The sequence below is a fragment of the Lepisosteus oculatus genome, chromosome 10 (assembly GCF_040954835.1).
Source record: "Lepisosteus oculatus isolate fLepOcu1 chromosome 10, fLepOcu1.hap2, whole genome shotgun sequence".
NCBI classification, from domain to species: Eukaryota; Metazoa; Chordata; class Actinopteri; order Semionotiformes; family Lepisosteidae; genus Lepisosteus; species Lepisosteus oculatus.
The window spans coordinates 18,791,997-18,811,046 of NC_090705.1; the positions used below are offsets into that span (position 1 = coordinate 18,791,997).

A 19,050-nucleotide genomic window follows, 5' to 3' on the forward strand; every position below is an offset into this window, starting at 1 on the left:
ACATTCCTCTCACCTGAGTACAGAGTATCTTCACGCTATAGCAGAGCACCTAGACTGAGCCAGTGAGACAGAGGACATTCCTCTCACCGAATACAGAGTATCTTCACGCTATAGCAGAGCAGCCAGGCTGAGCTGATTAAGAAAGGGTGGGGTTGCTCTCTTACCTGTGTGCAGTCGCAGGTGCACCTTCATGCTGCCGGAGGTGGAGAAGCACTTCATGCAGTACTGGCACTTGAAGGCCTTGATGCCAGTGTGCGTCTTCATGTGCGCGGTGAGCGTGCTCTTCACGGCGAAGGCGCGGAAGCACTGCTTGCACTTGAAGGGCTTCTCATGCGTGTGAATGCGGATGTGGCGGACCAAGTCGCTGGGCTTCTTGAACTCCTTGGAGCAGTAGGGACACACATGCCACCGGATACCATTCTCCTCCCGGATGGAACCTACAGCAGTAAAGACATCATTGAGGTCTGCGAGCAGAGAGGCCAAAGAACAACATTTTTGCTCACATTGTACTGCTAAAGATTACAGTTATTATACAGAAAAAGAGCTGACAAATCAGGGCTACAAACTCCAATAGTGGATGCTTTTATCATGAGGAACTGGGTCACTAGGTGCACTATGAGAAAACACTGCTTTAAACACAGGTGAGAAAGGACAACTGTGAAATCCTGCATGAATCAGAACATGCTTTAAAACAAAAAACAAAGAAAAATCAAGGTACATATTTAGAGTTATTAAATATGATGACATATATATATAATTAAAGTCATTATATCATTTTCTTAATGTGGACTAAAACAAAGGGACATTAATTAGTATAGCCTCATTGGACATGTTCTATAATAAACTTACACTTGTAGGTCTGCTTGAATGACTAAATCCCTCCTCAGGTACTCTGACTAATAGCTTAACAATAAGAATTGCTGCTTAAAATGTAATAATAATAATAATAATAATAATAATAATAATAATAATAATAATAATAATAATAATAATAATAATACTTAATGTAATCAGGCAATATGAATATTAATAATAAAAAACAGGTAGTTATGTTTATGAAAAAAGGGACCTTCAGAAGCACTTAATTGCAAGTAATTAGTAGCATTTATCAAAGTAAGATGCTAGTATACTGTCACTAATTACTTTTATGTAGCTTGTAGGGGGCTTTTTCTAAACATAACTTTCTCAAAACAGCTCAAAGTTTGTAGAGTCTTATGGATCAAAATAAACTAACTTTTGCAAACAGGCATAACATTATTTTTACATGAATTCAATAATTATTGTTTACCTTAGGGCAAAAGTTTCGTACAGAATTATAATTCAATTGTTTTGAATACTTCTTCTTAACACCTTTTAATTCTGCAATCTGTGACAAAACCTCCAAACAGAATTTAATTTTAATCACAGTGTTTTTTTTTAATACACCTCTCTGTTTACTGAGAAGACAGCACTGCAGGGAAATGTGGATTAATGAAATCCTAGAGGCTACAGATTTTCATTCACTCTGCAGTGAGAATCAGACACCTCAGTGGACTTATTAATTCTACCTTGGTCCTCAAAACTGCATTATTAATAAGGCAGTGCGAGAAGCTCTGTTAACAAGAAGGCATTCTTGACAGCACTGATAATAATAAATATATCTGATGAAACCCTGGGGCCCAGTTGATGTACACTTTTCTTCATGGAAAATAAATACAAAATCTTTGGAAAGACAAGTAACTTCAACACCTCTCTTACTTGCAACCACAAGGACCTAGTTTATTTTTCAGTTTATATGCATAGACAGGCATATATATTCTTAATATCATGTCTGTTAGAGTGCTGGTTCTGTATGGCAGAGACCCTTCACATACTGCAAAAGCCCCAAAAGGAAGCGACTTCTTCACTCTGTCTGTTCTGCAGAAACGGGACCTGTTGCCCAAACCGAAGTGTGGTGAGGGTCAGGTGATCCTGCTCGAGGTTGTTCACAGGTGCCCGAAAGGACTAGAAGACAATGTCTTCCTGGAGGAATAAAAAACACAAAGTAGAGATCGTCTATACTGCAATGTGTCACGGACAGCTCACCTGGCATTTGCATGGGTTTTTTGTAAACACTCTTCTTTTCCTTCCGAAAAACCTTGTCTGGGCTGGGCTCCTTAGTAGCGTCGAGCTGGACAGGTGCAGGGGGGCAGATGGGTTCCTGGGCCTGGCACGGGGCTCCCTGGGTTCTGCTTACCACAGCAGTGCTCTGGGTATGGGTCTGCACTGGTATGGCACTCAGGCCACTGTTCTCCAAGGCTTGCTGGAACATAGACAGAGCAGCAAAGCTGTGCTCACACCTCACCCCTTTGGAATGGAAAACAAATCTGAAGTCTGCAAACCGTACCCCCTTCAGCTATTCTAAATTGCATCACTGATTTCTGAGCATTTCCCAAAAAATATTTCAGGCAAGACTTTGCCGGAACCAGAATTTCTGTTTTTCCATCCACCCATTTTTTAACTGCCTTATCCAGTTCAGGGTTTGTTTTGTTAATACTGTTTGTTTTTGTATGAGAAAAAAAGGTCTCACAGACAGTGGTTAACGCAATGGTACCCTACTATTTCTTAATCCGTTTACGAAATTTGCAGTTTTGGTATTTAAAAAAAAAATCCATCCATTCATTCATTCATTTTCTAACTGCTTCAAATTCAAGGTTGCGCGAGAGTTGGAACCTGTCTTGGCAGGCAACCGGTACAACATGGGATACACCCTGGATAGGATGCCAGTCCATCACAGACAGGCACACATTCACAGCAGGGCAAATTCTCCTAGAAGCCAATTAACCTACCACTATGTCTTTGGAGTGTGGGAGGAAACCACAGCACCTGGAGGAAACCCACGTTTACACAGGAAGTACATACAAACTCCATGCAGACAGCAACTCAGGGTCAGATCTGAACCTAGAGTCCCAGCACTGCAAGGCACTAGTGCAAACCACTGTGCTACTGTGCCACCCAAATTGCTGTTTTTCCCACACTGGGAAATACTGGTGGCAATGGCAGGTACTCATGGTATTCTTTGATTATAATCAGTTTCACGGAAATCATGGAAAACAATAAAAAAAGGCATGCAGAGCAACGCAAGAAGAGACACGCTCTCAAACAAATCAAGTACGGCGCTCTCTTTACTCTAAAAGCTTCATGTTAGCGTGATCTGCTTCCCTTTTGTAGCACTGCTCTCCCCACAAAAATGGCTGAGCCATGTGCTAACTGTGGGGTTATTCATTATGACAGTACTACAGAGTACAGGTGTAGTTTAAGTACTGTAACGGTTGTGTACAGGTAAGGCTGTGTGTGCCCTGCAGTGAACTGGCATCCCACCCAGAGCATTGGCATCCCATCCATATAGAGCTCTATATGCTCTGGGATGGGCTCTGGGTTGCTGCAGCCCTCACCAGGAATAAGCCGCTTTTGACAGTGGAGAAATGGATAATACTCAAAACCTTTGCAAAGACACCACTTCAGGACCCCAATTCCATGCCAGTGAGCTTGAATGAGTTTTAGGTACAAAGTTTTATACAAAGCAGAACAGCAAGAACTGTATGATGAGATTGAGAGGTCTGAAATATTACATCCACTGGTGTAGATCCACCCATGCTTACCACTGTCTGCATATAGAGAGGAGATCGTTTAACAGCCTTTAGCACCTTGCCTTCTTTAGAACAAAAATTTACATTACACCTAAGCAGTTAAGTAGTTTTAGACTTCAGAGGAAAACGTTCTCCTCTTTATGTGTCATGTTTACTATAACTTTGTCTTCATCTGAAGATTTTTTCTTAAAATGAGCCTTAATTTCCTACAAAAGGCTTCCTTTAGCAGGTGCACCACAAAAATGAAAGAAATTCCAAGAATCTAGTATTAAGCCAGTGTGAGTGTCGAGGATGCTGGTCGTCGCAGCTGGACTCTGACCGGGGTGTATTTTGGTGTTAGACATGGACCACAGGCAGTGGTTTTAATTAAGTGCAGTCGGTGAGTCTTTGGACCCCAATCTAACCTGGGTGGCTTAACCACATTGCCAGTCATTACTGCTCAGTTTCTCTTCCCAAACCGCAGTTTTATGCTTTTTGCAAGTCCGCTCCACAGTGTCTTCCTTCAGGTGTCAAGGTGTGGAGCGCCACAGCCTGTCTGCTTACACACAGCTTCTGTCTTCTGTCTCTGGTACAATCAAGCAGCCAAGCAGCCTCTCTTTCTCTTTGTGTACCACAGAGACCCCGATCTCCCCAGTCAAAGACAACAGGACAAATATTATAGGTTCCGCAATAAATTAAAAGTGGTCTGGACTGATGTTAGAAGATTAAATTGAGATTTGCAATTTTGAATTTCTATCTGAAAAAAACAAGTACATTACTTATTGTCAAAATAGTTTTGCTTTTCTTTAAGTTAGAGCAACCTGAAATAAAACCAGTGCACTTTTTTCTTGACTGTGCAGTACTGTTTATCATCTTACTGTATTAGCCATGCAAGCCTAAAGACAAGCAATATATCATCTTTTTAACAGATAAAGTTTTGGAATGCTGCATGAATCGTAAATGTGAAGCACAGGAACATAAGATTATTAATAAGAAGAGGCCATTCAGCCCATCGCTTGGTTGTTAGAAACTTTCAGGAACTTAAGATCATATTCTGCTGTTTTCCTTTAGCAACATGACTCGGCCAATCATTCCAGACACTCCGCACTCTTTGTGTAAAGTGTTTCCTGCTCTCTCTCTCTCCTAAATTCACTTGTTCTTGTTTAGCTGATGTCCATAAATTAATTCACTGGGCTGACTTTGTGAGAACATTTCAAGTTTAGAACACATGTAACACAGATCAACCCATTTAGATTAAGGCTATTCTACTAATTGACGTAAAAACAATAACAACTTTACATATGTAATGTCATATGACAGCAAACAATAAGCCATAGAAATGTATACAAAATGCAACAAATGATCCTATTTTCAAAGCTACTGGATTATTTTATATTGATGCTTAAAACATCTGAAACCTATTGTCAAGGAAAATTACTTATAATTCATTAACAATTCTTTTAATTTTCTGCCAAAGGATAGAAATGAATCTTTTTAACTACAGTCCAGATATGTTTGGGCATAAAATAAATAGAAATACTGAAAAGATTTACTTTTTAAATATACAAAACATGGAACACAACTGAGGATATTCTGACCCTGTCCTATTAGATCAGCTGACTGAGAATTTCTGTTCTAAATGCAGGAATTAAAAAAAATGCATACTGATGTGAAAACTGATACAAAAAATGAGTGGAATAATCACTAGATGAAGGAACATCTTTTCAATGTGCAGTTTCCCTGTTGGAGTCCTAGGGTGTTATTTTGTATCATTTCTCCTTCTTTGTGAGAGACAATTGATGAATATTTTACCTAAACCACTCTCCATTCCTGCCCAGGATTTCCCAGTATGTTAACAGCTTTAAGAGAACAGAAAACCAGAATTTGTTTGTGCTCCTTTGCCTTTGTCCTTATGTTATGGGAGGTCCTGGGATATAACTGGCACATGCAGGATTTTTCTTTCAGACTTATTTATTTTGAAAATGCCAAAAGCACCATGTACATTCCGCACCCTGTTGACTTTTGAAACATGCCAGCAGTTTACTGAATCTGCAGGCACAGCTTTAATACCAGAGAGTCAGGAATTTTACTGATCTCTATTACTTTTCTACACCTCACACTGAAACTGCCACTGCGAAGCAAGATTTCTGGACCACTATCATTTGCTCAAAGTAATTTCTACCTACAGTATGTCTGAAAAGCATCCTTTATCCACAGCATTTCATTTTCATAGCTATTATATTTTTATTTTGAACTACAGAGTCCAGTCTTCTGTCTAGACAACAACGCATTCCATTATATCTCTTACAAAGATTTTCACGATCTGTAAGTCTGACTTCTGAAACTTTCCATACATACATGCACAAAAGAAAATAACTATGATGAATCAAATAATTAATAGGACAAATCTGGAAAATGACATTCAAAAGACTTAATCTTGTGCAGCAGTCTGAGAATTCTGCCAAAAGGGTCTGAACCCAGATTTGACATTCAGTTTTTTCTTTCTTCTTATGCAGAGTTTATTTCAATAACAAAAATGTTCTGCCATGCATGATCAATGACAGATAAAAGATGACTAATGTCAATTTAATGCCTAGGTAGGCCAAAAAAGATTAGCTGCAGTCTCTCCTGGAAGCCTGGGTCTGAATCCGATTCTTGATATACTGGCAGCCCATTATCTCTTGACAGCAGTGTTAGTACCTTCTAACCTGATCTCATCTTATCTAAGAAGAAAGACTGGGCCTGTTCATTAGTGGGACACAAGACCTCAAGGAACACCAAACCGCTTTTCCCTCTAAAGCAGAATATCCAATGACCACGTATGGTAACGAGACACACTGTGCTGAAGGAGGCTAAACTATTGTCCTGTTAACCAGAGGAAGGGTGCCCTGACTGAATTCCACTCCAGATGTTAACAATCAATGGGTGAATCAACTTCAGCTGCTGTGTAGTGAGGCTGTTGGTGCAGAATGGCTGCTATATTTCAGTGGTGGATGAGTATAGGGCCTTTCCCTTCTTATATGTAAATCACTCCATCTTGAAGACTGGTCCAACCACATCTCATAACCCAAATCTTATTCAAAAGCAGGTGGTGTCAGTTATCAGGACAGAAAGAAAAACGAGGCTGGCATTGGGAGGTTTGAGATTGGTGGACCCGGAGGTGACCCAGGGAATGCAAACAAATGCCCCAGAATGACAACAATTACTCTGTTGTAATGGGTGGTGTTATTAAGATGTGATGCAATGGCATTGATCATAAAAAATGAGGTACAAACCCTACTTACCTGACTCAAGTGTAACTAACTAAACTACAGTACATCCCTGGTTCAGTTTGTGTTTTGTCTCTTTCTCCACATTTTGGTGGTATCTGTAACCCAGTTTTGGATCCTTCTAGATAAAAATCATATTTAAAGGAATATATCTTATAAGTACAGTAGTGATACTAAACAGTCACACTGCAATGTTTGATAATGCATCTGTGGTATTAATTACTGCTCAAAACAAGCTACATAAGGCAACGATACTTAATTAAACAAGTCTGTCACGAAGAAGGTACCTGCAGGCATCACCTCTGACCTTCTGCACCAATTAATCTCTCAGACCAACGAACAGTGGAACAACTACAGAAATGTACAGCAGTGCAGAGAGTGTCATCCGAGTTTAGCAAAAGGTATGCAGAGGCATCTGTTTTTTTATAAGAATGGACAAAGTTCGGATTAACCTTTCGGAACATTAACACATCCCATTTTGGCTTTGTGCATTGTTCATAAGGCTACAGTACATGTGTACAAAAGCATTACCCTGATACGCACACACATATACAGTAGTATGAAGAGGTAAGTGTAGCTGAAGCACGACGGCCTTTTAATACAAAGGTATCATGACAGATTTTGTTATGTCTCACCAACTTGGTTTCAAAAGAAATAACAGAGACTTTCAGCTAAACAATCTTTGGAACTTGGCATCTCCTACATTATTTTCCACTATTGCCCTTAAATATAGTAATTTTATATTGCTATCGCCTTTTTTGACCAAACAATTTCTGAATAGCATGACGTTTCAGTTTCTTGACTATCAAGTCATTTTTTGCATCAAAACACAGTGTGTTTGTATTTAACTTTCAGGTCACATGCCACTCCTCTATTTCTGTGGAAAGTCAACAGCTAAAATTATTTATATTATCTCCAATGCAAAGATAAAAAGGTGTGTTTCATCAGATAATCTCAAGAAAACAAAGAAAAGAAAGCAGCAAAAGTGGATTGGGAAAGAAAAAGAAAAAATTGATACTGGCTTTCTGTGCTGATGTTTCTCACCAGGGGCTGTCTTTGACAGTTACATCTTTCACATTAAGCATATACACAATCTTGATTTCTAGCATTTTCCAGGGACTTCATATCTAGTCAGCTAAGCTCCAAGGGACACAGTGAAGCTGGCAAGTTAATCCAGACCCTAAATGGCAACATAAATGCACTGACAGACAGGATTTTCTTGCTGTTTTAATGTGTGTGCTGAAGATCCAGTGAGCCTGATAATGTCGTCAAGCTATATCGGCAAGAAATTACCACTGAATAAAGGCAGGAACACACTGTAGGCTGTGTCTTAGATTACTTTCTCTGGAGAGATTTTATTTCTCCACTTTAAATGTTATGCAAGACAATATCACAAATCCATAGTCACCTGCAGTTTATACTTGACTGTGTAAAACTCATCTGTGTTTAAAAAACAACACTTTTCAACATCTTGTACTTACGGAAGATAATCCCTTGCAACAAATGTACATGGGAAGCAAAAAACTTTTTAATCTTACACTTCAATGATATTTAGAAATTAATTTTAAAAACTTTCCACGTTCTTGAAAAAAATGCAAAAAACATGTTTCAGACTTCATTGTTTCACGCCTGTAAATCCAATCGAATTACAGAAAATGTGATTTCATACATTTTTTTAAATTCCAGTTCATTTCCCTTTTGTCTGAATAAGCTTCTCGGCAATAAGCAAAAAGCTTCTCTGGTTGTAGGCAAAAAAATAAAAAAAGGAAAAGTTTATTCATGAGTACATGTGGGAAAAGATTAACAAAAGCCCTGTTCCCAGATCAGAGCTTGATAGATTTGAAATCTTTTCCTAAGGGGCAATTTCAGAGTATCACTTTTTCCTTGTAATACCCTCAAAAAAACATGGCTGATCGTTCTGCAAAGTTAAAATAGGCTTTTACTATGCTGTCAATGACAGCCTCACAGGCAGATTATTCTTGAGCAGTAACATGCCCAGGCAATCAAACTGGCAGGCAAACGATTGGATTTTTCTGAAGTCTACTACTAATTTGTACTTTTTGAATTCTAAAGGTTCCTATACTCTGAAAGAGATCAGGACTTTGCCATTTCTGACAATGATGTGAACATCCGGAGGAAAGCATTTCAAACTCTCAAGCAGGTGGAATGCTGACGAGGGGATTGCTCAAGTTCCCAGTAAAGAAAGGCATGCAGAGTTCATTTGTAAGGATTTATCTACCTCTACTTTTTGCTTCGGACAGAAAAGTGCCTTGAAGTTGTAAGAGTTTTAAGAAAATATCGAGGACTGTAGACTTAGACTCTGACTCTGTATAAGTCTATATATGATCGAATTTGGCACGGTTGTGTTTCTCATATAAAGTAACTACATGAAATTCTGCACATACTTTTGCTTCTTTGCTAAAATGTTTTAACACAAAAACCTTACAGACTGTAGATCCTTTGTTAATTCACTTCTCATAACTAATGCCATCAAATCTTGTAAGCATTTAACATTTCATACCGTCACACCAACGAACAAAAAAAGTTAATTATTCCTACAAAAGTACTCCTTTTGTATTCGTAACTACTTCAGAATAATCTCTTTTAGAAGGGAATTACTTAAAAACAAGCAATGTAGTCCAAGACAAAACTCTCTTTTGTGAATGTCATCCTAGCTTCTTCTTCCACAGATTTAATTAATGGCCTTGAGAATAATGATTTATGGTTTAAAGGATTTTTCAGTTGTGAACTTTTTTTTGTAAAATTAGAATTTTAGAGAATTTTTTTAAGGGGCTATTTTCTTGATTTGCTGAGTGCCTGTGCATTTCAGCAGCTGGCTGGTACCACAGGTTGAACAATTTGGTCTGCAGAGCCAGAACTGACAGCAAAAGAGCACTCTTACCTAGCGGCAGACTAAATTGAGAACCTAGGGCGCCATCCTTGTCGGTGACAGGGGATGTGGAAGGTGGCCTGGCCTACCTGTAAGATGTCCTGGTTGATGCCTTGGTCCATGCTGATGCTCGGCACAGGGGGCTGCGCCTGGCTGTTCTCCCCGGTCACCTGCTCGGACAGCTCCAGCAGCTGCTGGATGACATCGGTCACGCCCTCTGTGCCCTCCACTCCGGGGCCAGGGGGCCCCGTCACTGCTCCTGCGTGCTGCTGCTGTAGGGGGAGACGGGGAGACGGGAACACTCGTCAGGAGCTTGCGCGCAAGTGAAAGGCGCAGCTCTCCCTCTGACGTCACCACAAGAACTAGGCTCCAGCACCTCTCCAGCCAGCTCCACGCCCAACGAGACTGTGATGTTCTTCATAGGGTTTATTAATAAGAATAATGGCTGACGGGGAACAAAGGACAGCCTGCCACCTTCATTCCATCTTTAAGTGAAGGCGTTTTAACTGTGGTGGCGGACAGCAGCAACGGACAGAAACAGAAGCCGCATTAAACGTGTTTGACTGTGTTCAGAATAAAGGCACTGCATGCATTATGGTCTTCTGCCCAACAGGATTGGGTCTTATTTGTTAAGATGCTAGAAGGGTCTACAGAAAGGCATCAGATGCCACAAAAGCAAAGCTGTGTCCATGGCTTTGAAGAAACAGCCTGCCCCAGGCAGAACTCTGCTAATGTTTCAGCTTGGGGATGAGAGCGACTGTTCAAATATACCTCATGTCACGGGATGGGTTGAACAGTTTAGTTGCTGGATGCAAAGTATTTACTGAGTTTATGTATCCAAACACAACATGGCTGAGCAAAAGAATTCCCTTCTTAAATGAAAAATGCAGCCTTGCTTTCAGCTATAATTATTTTTTCTGTATGTCACTCTATTTTGAATACCCTAATAAAAATGCATCTTATTAAAACTCAATGTCCATGTAAATCATAGGTCTGTATACAGATGAACAACACTGGATATAATGAAAGCCCATTGTTGTAAGCTCATAAGTTCATGTTGTAATCAGATTTGCTCAGATGGACAGCCCTGTCTCTATACTCTACGCTGCATAGGATCTTGCTACAACAACCTTTAAAAAACTTTTAGGTAATATGTGTTCTATTATACCTTGAGTGGTGGCAACACAGGCATGACCTCTATCTGTAGAACACTAAGCTCACCATTACACTTCAACGTCTCTCATCCTTTCATTCCAGTAGCCAGATCTGTGTATCCCTGAACAACAGTCCCTTACACTGACATGTTCAAGAAATGACAGACTGTACAGTATGTACAGTATGCCTATCTTAGTTTTGAAAACTGACTGTATACAATCACAATACTATAAGAGAGCTGTGCTTTTTCGCTGCAGCAGCCTTATTCAATCCATTTCTGAAAAGGAAACGTGATGTTTTCGTATATTAAAAACTAAAATCTTCCTCTACTAGCAGGGAATAAAATCCAAGAGACTCTCCCACAATTCACTTGAACTACAGGGACCTGATGGAACATCCTCGCTCACAAGAGAGAGCTTCCAAGATTTTCACCTCCCACTCCATACAGCCAAATTATAGTAGCACCCCTCTGTCCAGACGTTTCTCCTTCCATTTCCCTAAACACTCAGAAAACTCAAGAGTTTTTTACTAATCCCAAAACACAGCTATATTTCTTGCAGTAGTTAAGACTTGCTATTCTCATTGGTAAACTGGTCTCCCTGATTCTGGAGGACACCAACACTCTCTAAGAAAACACTGAAAAGCTCCCAGTGTTTGCAGGTGCAGATTATACCTAACCTGTCTCACTGAACCACATCATCTGTCCTATTTAAAAGGTTACCGCACCTTCTCTCAGGAGGAACATTTCAATTTGCTAGGAAGCCGACAACTGCAAATCCACCCAGCACAAACCTTTCAAAGACTTTGCATCCAATGCCTTCTGTTGGCCGCCCCTGTGTAACCACAGTCCTCCAGGTAGTTTTCATTCAGTTTCTACTGAGACACTCAGACATGCCTGCCACAGGCAGCACTAAAACTCCCACTGTTTGATAGGAGGGAATGAGGTACCCGTAAGGAAAAGACAGTAGAAAACCTGCTACCTAAAATCAGATCAACAATAGAGAAACTTTGATTTCTGATGGGGTGTATTAGGGGTCAAGGAAAAAGCTACATTTTTTCTGAATCAAATATTTGAATATTTCATTCTTTATCTTTCCCAAATGTCAGACACAAATAGTTTTTGATGCCCCCTTAAATAAGAACATTTCAGCCAAGGAACCAGCACTGCTGTAATGAGCTATACCCTCAATATAAGTGTTTCACTATTGATTCGGAAATACTTTTTCTTGATTTTGCATCCAATGAAATCTTGTAGCTCCATGACTTCCCAGTGTGAGTAATGTATATACTGTATATTATATACACCTCTGAGCAATTGCCTGGAAAGACCATTGGCTTTGGCTGTTATTACAATGTGTGTTTGCCTTTTTCTCTACATAAAACAGCTCCCGTAAAACCCTGGCACTACATTAATGTTGGCATATAAAACATATACGATGAACAGGATTGTGGCTGCCGTCTCACCTGAGCTTGCTGGGAAGTCTCTATGATAGAGATGTGCATCTTGCTGATGTGTGCGTTCAGACTACCCAGTTTCTTGAACACGCAGCTGCAGTCCATACAAGGAAACAAGGGAACTCCCTTGGACTGAAAAAGGAATAAAAGAGGTGAAGACATTAAGCAATTAGTCTCTTAGTCTGTCATCACTCCCAGTCTCACCACTGTGTTAGGGCTCTTACCTGTGTCAGAAATACTGACCTTATTAGTGAGGAAAAACACACATCAACAGCAATACCCAGAGAAAGAAAAACCTTTTGAAAATTCATTTTTATACAGTATATACCTGTTCTGAAATGAAAAATATGGATACCACCCAAAGTCTTGTTTTACTTTATTTTCATCAACTATTGCAGATATATGTTCTTTGGCAGGAGAAGAGCCAACAACTACCACAGCAGTCACATTCCACTTCTTAATTCAACTTCTTTATGTTTATTTTTATTTGTTATTGTTATTATGTCTATCCGTCAGTATACATCTGTCTGTGTAAGGGAGTGTGTGCATGAATGTCTGACAGCAAATTGATTTTTTTGTGTAGATATGAGCAGGTCCCAGTGTATATCTACACATGCAAAGGAGTGTGTCTGTGCATTTGCATTTGTAGATCAAGCAGAGCACTTTGCTGTTGAGAGTCAGATGCACTTTGCGCTTCAAAGGATCTCTGGAAGCAGGGTTGTTTTAAGAAACATCTCTCCCTGTCACAAACTAATGTTCTCTCTTTGCAAGGGGAAAGAGTGCTTGTAAAGGGTATGTTACAGCAGCCTGAAAGGTCAGGGTCCAATCCAGAGCTTTCATCTCTGACAGTCTCTTCGCCCAGCTTGTGTGAAGCAGAGTGGCAGAAGGCATCAGAAAGAGCACATAGCTCCATTAACTATGGCAGCATCCACTCCTTCACAGAGGGATGAGGTAGTGTTTTTACCGCTACTTATAGGGATTCAGAAGTACTAATGCTGGGGGAGAAATATTTCCTTGGCTTTTTTCCTGATGCATAAAAGCATACTGTAGTCTGCCTCTGATTTTCTGATTTTCTCTGATAGTCTCAGAAATAACACCATGTGCTGGACTGTGCCTATACCATTGGTGAGTTTGGGCCGCTCCTATGGATGGTGCCAGTCTGCACAATTTTGACACGGGAATATGTGTGTGTTTCAGTGAAGGCTGAACTGCGGTATACAGCACAAAAAAGAAAATAATTTTGTATTGTACACAAATTTAAAATGATAAATTATTTGTCTCAGGACAGTTTGAATAAAATACAGAAAGAAAAGTAAACAGAGTTGTAAATACGTCACTGTAAACAGGAAACACAGAACACGAGTTATAGCTACTGAATATGATATCATAAAACTATAAATATTATCTCTTGTAATAATATTATATATTATCTCCTCATATCCACTCCTTACCAGTGTTAAGAGCCTCAGTCGTTTGTTTGCTGTTTCTCATTGTGAGACTCAATTTTCAGTTATCCATTTTCTAACTATTTTATCCAAATCAGGGTTGCAGGGGAGTTGGAGCCTATCCTTGCAATCAATGGGTACACCCTGAATAGGATCGCAGGGCACACAAAGACACGAACACACTCACACCAGGGCAATTTTCTCAGAAGCCAATTGACCTACCCATACGTTTTTGAAACTGTAGGAGGAAAAACCTGGAGGAAACCCACACGAACATGGGGAGAGCACACAGACACCACGCAGATAGCGACACATTAATTTAAACCAGGGCCCCAGCAATGCAAGCCCGCAATGCTAACCACTGCCCCACCTTGCCATCTGGCTCAATTATCAATGATTAAGAAGTACAAAAATGACTAAAGAGTGGGCATTGATTCCACATCCACCAGGGTCTGAGGTGCTCCTGAATTACCGCATTCTCAGGATGCCTGTTTCATCCTCGATCTCCAGCACACAGCTTTGACAAACTGCATGACTTACTTCTTGACTCAAAAGACATTAATAATAGAAGTGATAACTATTACCCTTATTTCATTAGATGTGTTATTAATACTACTCCAAGTATTATTGTAATATACGTTCTGACACAAGAGGTAGATCCAAACTATTCACAGATGTGCAATTCTTATATTTTGGTGGGGGCCACAAACTCTACTTTCATGGTCAACCTCCCAGGCTGGGTTATATTTGAAAAAAAAACTCATGCTGTGCCACTGCCTTTTGTCATTGCTTTTAAATTATGAATCATTACGGGGGAGTGAGGGTGGACTACAAGTGTGTCATTCTTCAAAAGACGGCTGAAGAATATTGCACATTACTTAGGAGAGGACTATTTATAACAAAGCACCACTCCAGGCTGTTTATAGTGGCTTTTTACTAGAAAACCACATTATAAGCCTTTTTACAGAGGAGACCATTGCTCACAATAGGAAATGTACTTTCATCATGGAACAGGGGACATATTTAGCACGATTCCATTAGGTCCTCACTGTAGGAGTTATTAAACATGTGGCCTGCTTGAACAGGAAGTCCAAACAATGGAAGAATGAAAAGAAAATCTTGTATCTTTAATTACCCAAGACGCTTAGCGACAGCTTGAGTGGGAAGAGAGCAGAACCAATCCTACTGCCATCTAATGAGTTTTGAATAAATGTGCATTTTGTTTTCTTTTCTTTTGTATAGACAATATACTGAGAGAGTGAGAAGTTCAACTGTCAGGATGCTGGGTTTCAGCGCTCTCTGGCTTTGCTATACAGTAGGTCTGTTCATCAGTTACCCAGCCCATTGAGAGTTCACTCTACACCCCAAGTTGAATCCCAGTATCCTTTGTTGCCAAGGCATGTAAACCACAAAGGAACAAATAAAGGTTAATTCCATGCTGAAAAACAGAAAGGAGAGACAATGTGTCAGTTGAAGGAGACTCCACCGCTGAAACATTGCGTTTCTCCTGTCTGTTTTTCTTTCAAACTCATCAGTAAATAAACACTCCTATTTGCAGCCAACCCATGCTGACACAACTCCCCACTCGACCATGTGAAACACAGAGGAATGCAAAGGTTTTCTGCCTAACGGAAAAACCAAGCAGCCATCCAAGTGTTTCTGCACTCCCAAGTTGCATCCTTTTAAGTTTTTTTTTAAGACTGGTGTTGTTCACTAAAACACTGCCTAAGGGCTTTTCTTGTCTTCTGGAAACCAAAACCTTACCAAGATCCTGATGTGTTGTTTAGTACATTTTTTATTATTTGTGGAATCTGTGCATCGTGTTTGTACAGGATATGAAAACACATCCTTTGTGAGTTTCAATCTAAAGAGTTTAATGACAAACGTCTCTGTTTTATGCATACAATACATACAATACAATGCCCACAGCCAAGCAGGCAATGAAAGCCAATCATTCCAATATCAGTACAAAGGGTTCTGAATGCATAAAAATGAAATTAAACAATTGCAAAAATGCCCAAGTTTATTTATGCATATAAAGTTTTAAATTCAGGAGCAATAGCTACTCAATGACTTCACATCTCCAACCACAGCCAACCTGCAGTGCCAAAGCCTCACTCCTAATGTCAAGCTCTGTTTACCCAAAAGGCTTCATTTGTGCCTTCTGGGAATGTAATCTTATTTCAACAAACCATAAAACTACACGCTTTACAATCAGGAAGCATATTCAAAAGGAAGTCAAACTCAAATATTCAAATTATGGATAAACAGATATAATAATATGTTCTAAGGACAGTCACATATTGACCAATGAGTCTGAACTTACTATATCACTCTTTAAGTTGTTTTCAAACACTTTTACCTTTTTAAGTTACTTAATAGACAACACTGTAAAAGTTTTATCTTAGTGTAATTCTATTATAGGTCACCGATACAGTCACTGTTAGGTGACTATGGACAAAGGTACAGACTTTGTCTCTAGGGTGCAGTAAAAAAACAACAGATTTTAAATAAACATGATGGACAGGCAGGGTGCAGTAAATTAAACACTGGAAAGATCTTTGAGTAAGAGATGGAGGAGGATAGACCTACCTCTGAATGGACCCTTTGTATATGTGAATGCAGGTTGCCCTTTTGTGAGAAGGATGCTGGGCAAAACATGCAGAAGTGAGGCTTCTCTCCCGTGTGTCTGACCATGTGAGTCTGCAGCACCACCTTCTGGTTAAATGCCTTCCCACAGTGTGTACATTTGTAAGGCCGTTCACCTGCAGATAAACAACACACACAGACAAGGATTAACGCCTCAAAATAAAATAAACATTTTACAGATTAACTATCCGTTTTAGGAACTCTGGGTTTTAAAAATTAAAAATGTTTGCTAATTTCCTTTAAGCAGGACAACAGAGAACAAATCAATGACCTACGTGACTGTGCAATTTCATTTGCGTTCCTGGGAGAGAGAGTAAAAGTCTATAGCTACACAGGTTGTGTTTGGTTCACACTGTTAATGCTTACTGAACTTTCAGTGCTGGCTTGATTGCTGAATAACAGAATGGCCCATTTTCCCATTACAAAAAAATAAAATCCTGGATCTTGAGAGTAGGATGTCCTTGATACAGGTCATGTGTTTTTATTTTTATTTTAGTAAAATAATTTCAAAAAATGTAAAAAAATACCTCAGTGGCAAAATGCAGTAGTGTGAATTTAAAGTTAAACTGGTTTTGTACCAAGGTCTGCTGCAGTCTCTTTAATTCAAACACAACTGCGTAAAACAAGCTTTTTTTTAATTCACTCTTAAAACTGCAGTCCCAGATTTCTCATACAGACCGGTTATTAAATCTCAGTAACAAAATAAATTAATTGACTGTATAGAACAAAATTACAAATTTCGAAATCAGCGCAAAATCATGAACTTTGTGAAAGTACCCTAAGTATTGTTGTAGACCCCTGGTTTTTGCGGTGGGCGATAGCAACACATTGTTGTGATGTGTAACGAATTGTGATGTGATGCTGCCCTTCCTGCGCGCTAGTCACTGTAATAACACTGTAATGTAATGTGATGTACGAGCAAAATAATTATGGGTTGTGCAACAGATACTGTATTTCACCGTAGAAAGATTCCAACATAACTGCAGAGATAAAGTATAAGTTCCATTTATCAGCAAAACCCTCTAAAAGCCGAGAGCAATATTTCTATTTGATTAAATCAGATTCAGAACTCTTCTTGTTAACAATGCAATAGGGCAACTTCTTGTTACCAGAGGTTTTGTTGCCTCATTCTGAATCACAGAACATGGAGCTGTGCATACCTGGAGATTTTATCTATTTTGGATAAATTGGAGGTTTTACAAGTTACTGTGTACAGTTTACTGTTATTGTGGATTGAAATGCCCTCATCAATGCCGATTCTTTCTAACCCGGAAATATAAAAATAGCATTGCAGTTCCCCTTTAACACTGGTTCTTCCTTTCACACTGGGCTGAAATCATCAGTAAACACTCCTATTTGCTCAGATGTCACTTTCATTCAAGGGTATGTGGTGTTAGCAAAAAAACAGAAACAAACTGAAATAGTTACTTGAAAGTACAGCAAAATTATTTTTACTGGGTAGCCAGTTGACCTTTTAATCTCCACTGGCAATGAAATAGAGAGATCATCATTAAATAAAAACTTAAAAGCACAGCCTTCAGATGATGATGATCATTTAGTTTCAGGCAAACAACAAGAGAGCCCTCTGGTGGTCAGTGCTAGCAACACAAATCGCTTCTATTGCAGGTATCCCTGAGGTAAAATTAATCAAATCTAAATAATAGTAATAATAATGCTGTAAAATACACAAACTTAAAATAGTTTTTTAAAGAAAAAAAGAAACAACATTAAGAATGTATCTGTTGTGATTACTTTAATGATCAGCTTGTGAAGACTATATCTTGTTTTAAGTATCTGGGTCTATTTGAGTCATAAGGGAGTTGGAGCCTATCCCAGAAAGCAATGGGTACAAGGCAGGATACACCCTGGATGGGATGCCCGTCTATTGCAGGGCACAGATACGCAGACAATCACACAAGAGACCTTTTCCCCAGAAGCCAATTAACTGTCACTATGTCTTTAGACCGTGGGAGGACACCTGAGCACCTGAAGGAATCTCACACAAACAGGGAGAGAACATAAAAACTCCACACAGATAGCACCCCAGGCCCAGAATTTAATCTAGGGCACCAATGCCAAGCATGGCACCACCATGCCGTTCCATACATTGATAACACATCAATTTAAAAAAACATGCAGAGATTATTTCTCTTGAGAAGGTTGAGGATCGTTTTCATAAGCAAACACCTATTGGAGTTGGCCTACACAAGTCTGGTAAGGAGAGCTCTATCTTTTAACATTTCCCCTCACTTTGGAAATCTCAGTGGCAGGTGTGGCTCTCCAATTATAAACATGGGCAGCAAAATTATGAGTCGCAAACAGAAGCAACCAAACCACTGGTATACTAGGAGTGTTTGGGGGAAAGACACGCCTCACACCCACTACAATCTCAGTTTGAAAATCTTCCATCTGGTTGACATCTTAGAGTACCAAAGGCTACAATATGAACAATTTTAAGAAGTAATTTATTCTGAGTGTCACTACCCTTTTAAACTCTAATGCCACTTCAGAGCACTTTATGGACAACATATATAAGCATGTCACACTTGAATCTTACAGTATGTTTTGTGTACTGTACTGAATTGTTATTTATGTTGCAA

At 39.4% G+C, this 19,050-nt stretch overlaps 1 protein-coding gene across 3 annotated transcripts in view; it reads right to left on the minus strand.

Annotated features, from left to right (window-relative positions):
* The window catches only part of LOC102693236 (zinc finger protein 236), a 99,339-nt gene that overhangs the window by 65,737 nt on the left and 14,552 nt on the right, over positions 1-19,050 (minus strand). For all 3 annotated transcript variants that reach the window (XR_001479546.2, XM_015357165.2, XM_015357163.2), the window contains exons 6-10: positions 16,394-16,566; positions 12,366-12,488; positions 9,836-10,018; positions 2,065-2,281; positions 165-437 (exon numbers count right to left, since the gene is read on the minus strand). Coding sequence is in view for 2 of the 3 variants with exons in the window: in XM_015357165.2 (XP_015212651.2) it covers positions 165-437; positions 2,065-2,281; positions 9,836-10,018; positions 12,366-12,488; positions 16,394-16,566 (969 nt within the window). In the remaining variant the exon portion in view is untranslated. The remainder of the gene's footprint in view (positions 1-164; positions 438-2,064; positions 2,282-9,835; positions 10,019-12,365; positions 12,489-16,393; positions 16,567-19,050) is intronic.